At 33.0% G+C, this 2,568-nt stretch overlaps 1 protein-coding gene across 1 annotated transcript; it reads right to left on the reverse strand.

Moving 5' to 3' along the window:
* Positions 1-15: 15 nt before the first annotated feature.
* Positions 16-1,814, reverse strand: LOC103523049 (GATA zinc finger domain-containing protein 15-like; the record flags this gene model as incomplete). The annotated part of the gene is made up of 1 exon (XM_008488127.1): positions 16-1,814. A coding segment is annotated over exon 1 (1,799 nt), but the record flags the coding sequence as incomplete, so codon positions are not given.
* Positions 1,815-2,568: the final 754 nt, after the last annotated feature.

The raw sequence follows: 2,568 nt of genomic DNA on the forward strand, positions 1-2,568 counted from the left end.
GCAAAGCGTACGAACTTTTTGACTTTCTTCTTCGGCTCAACAGATGCTACATCCTCTTCCATGTTTTGTGTTACATCTGTTGTTCCGGGATCTTTCACTAACTTTGAATCTTCCAAATTATCTTTCACCTCTTCTTTATTTTCGTCAGTGTCGTCTTCTTCGGATTCTTCTTCACTTTCCGATTCTTCTTCTTCTTCCTCTTCTTCTAGGTTTGATTTTGTCCTCTCAGATTCGTTTTCTTTATGCACTTCGGTGTGCAAGAGGTCAGTATCTATTGTAGTAACTGATTGCTCTACCTCACTGACGTCGTTATTTATTAACAACTCTACTTCAGTTAGTTTTGTTTCTTGGTTATTGGATTCAGTTTTTGAGTCCTCGGTCGTTTCTTTTAACTCTTTCTCAGATTGTTCTATTTCACATTTGGATTCGTCACTGTTTTCACTCAGACACATTGAAGTCGCTGTTGTATGATCGTCCGAGATTCTTCTTTTGGAATCCTTTAAATTTAGCTCTTTGTTTAGGTTGTCTTGTAAACAATTCTCTGTCGAATTTGATTCTTCTAATGGAGCAGATTCTTCTTGTTCTTTTTGGGAATCGAAGTTAATATTTTCAGTCTTGAAATTTATTGATGTCAAGTCAGTATTATGTAATGTCTCATTTCTTTCAAAAACATTTTCAACAGGGTTACATGACTCTTGCTTTGACTCATTTGTTTCTTTTAAATCTACCCCAACTAAATTGTTTTGTTCTTCTGTTTCAATGCTGATACTGATAGTTTCGTCAAGTTCTTCATTTGTACCATTAGTTTCCTCTTCATCTTTTCCACAGTCAGGCAAAGCTTCTTTTATTTCAAAGCTAGCAGTTATACTGTGACTGTCTACACTAGTGTCACTATCATCTGCATCTAAAGCTTTGTTGAATCCTGGTGTATTCTTCTGCGATTTGACAACAATAGAAGCTGATTCACTTACACTTTCTACACTTTCATTCCTGGATATGCTATTGTGTATTTGTTTCGCAGGATTATCAGAAACGTTGCGTACTTGGTAATTTCTTTCTTCCTCGAAAACTGGATGAGTAATACTATTGTTGCTGTAAGTATTTATAATAACACAGCCGTTTTTGTCCAATGGTTTATGGTCGAATAAAGGTTTATTGATATTACTTTTAACACTTGTTTGATCATTTATACTGTCGTCTACATTGTAAATTACTGTGTCGTTATTAAAGATACCGTTTTTAATTAGCTTGGAATTATTACCACTGTTATTTTGTATTGAGTCTGCCGAATTTTGTTTATTTAATCTTGTTATGTTATGACTTGTATTATTTGGACTCACTTGTTTTATCGTATCACTATTCCTTCTAATACTACTTGCATTATGTTGGACATTATTATAATTCACTTGACTCTCGTCAGAATTATTATTTGGGGTATTTTCACTTTGAGATCCATTTATTTGAGCTTTCAAAGCATCTTTTTTATTCGCGTTATTTATCTTTTTATTGTAGAATGCATCTGGAGTATTTTTCAGTAGAGCTGATGGTTTTGCAGACTGAGATGGTTTTGAACCATTGGATGTACTTGGACTAGGTGAATCAGGTTTGTTCTGGACTTGATTTTTATTCTGTAACAAAGAATCAGAAGAGCCAAGTTCAGAATCATCATCAATGGCCAAGAAACTGTCAGCTAGTAAATTACATTTCTCTGTTTCCGGTGAGTTTGGCGCGGTATTATATTCTTCATCTTTACTTTCACTTTTGTTCAAACTTTTCTTATTGGTTGGTTTATCCGAGCTATTACTTTGTCCCATGCCACTGTCAGATTGTACAAACTTTCGAAATATTTTAGACGACTTTGGTGTAGACACAATTTTATTATCAAAAAAGTTCGATTTTTCTTTGCCTTTTTTCTTTAAAAAATTGAACATTTTATACTTTCAATAGTTTGAAAGTTTATTTTCACTTGGAATTTATTTTCACACCAATTATTTTCGAAAAAGACACATTATTAGTTCAAGCCGTAAACTTTCTCCTTCTTCAGGAGTAGTCCTGAAGGCACTTGAACTTTTTAATACTGTTTCTGAAGTCCAATAATTGTCTATAACACACCAATAAATTTGTTTGCACTGTAGACTATTAAAGTAACATTTGGAAATTTTCAAAGCTGGAGGAACAAGTTAATAATGAGAGTTTTTACTTAAGAAAACGGAAATTAGTAGTTACGGAAAATTAAAATTTAATAGTTATTGCTTTTACTCGTTTGTTTCTCTAAGCTTCAACTTTTATTTGTAATACCTACCAACCTAAATTATCTATCTCATTCCACTCAAAGAGGTGGAATAAATACATTTTTGTCTCAATTATGACCCACTTAACATTAAAATGGCTATGGCTGTTCGTGTAAATATTTTTTGAGGAGTATGTAAGTAGGTATTAGGCAGGTATTCTGCATTCCTATGCAATTCGAGCAAATTCAAATATTATTCAACAGCCCTACTGTTCCTATTTTTATAAAATTTTCTTCCTCAATCAAATAAATCAGTTGAGTGTAAAACTCTTCCAATG

The sequence above is a fragment of the Diaphorina citri genome, unplaced genomic scaffold (assembly GCF_000475195.1).
Source record: "Diaphorina citri unplaced genomic scaffold, Diaci psyllid genome assembly version 1.1 scaffold14412, whole genome shotgun sequence".
In the NCBI taxonomy this organism is placed as follows: domain Eukaryota; kingdom Metazoa; phylum Arthropoda; class Insecta; order Hemiptera; family Psyllidae; genus Diaphorina; species Diaphorina citri.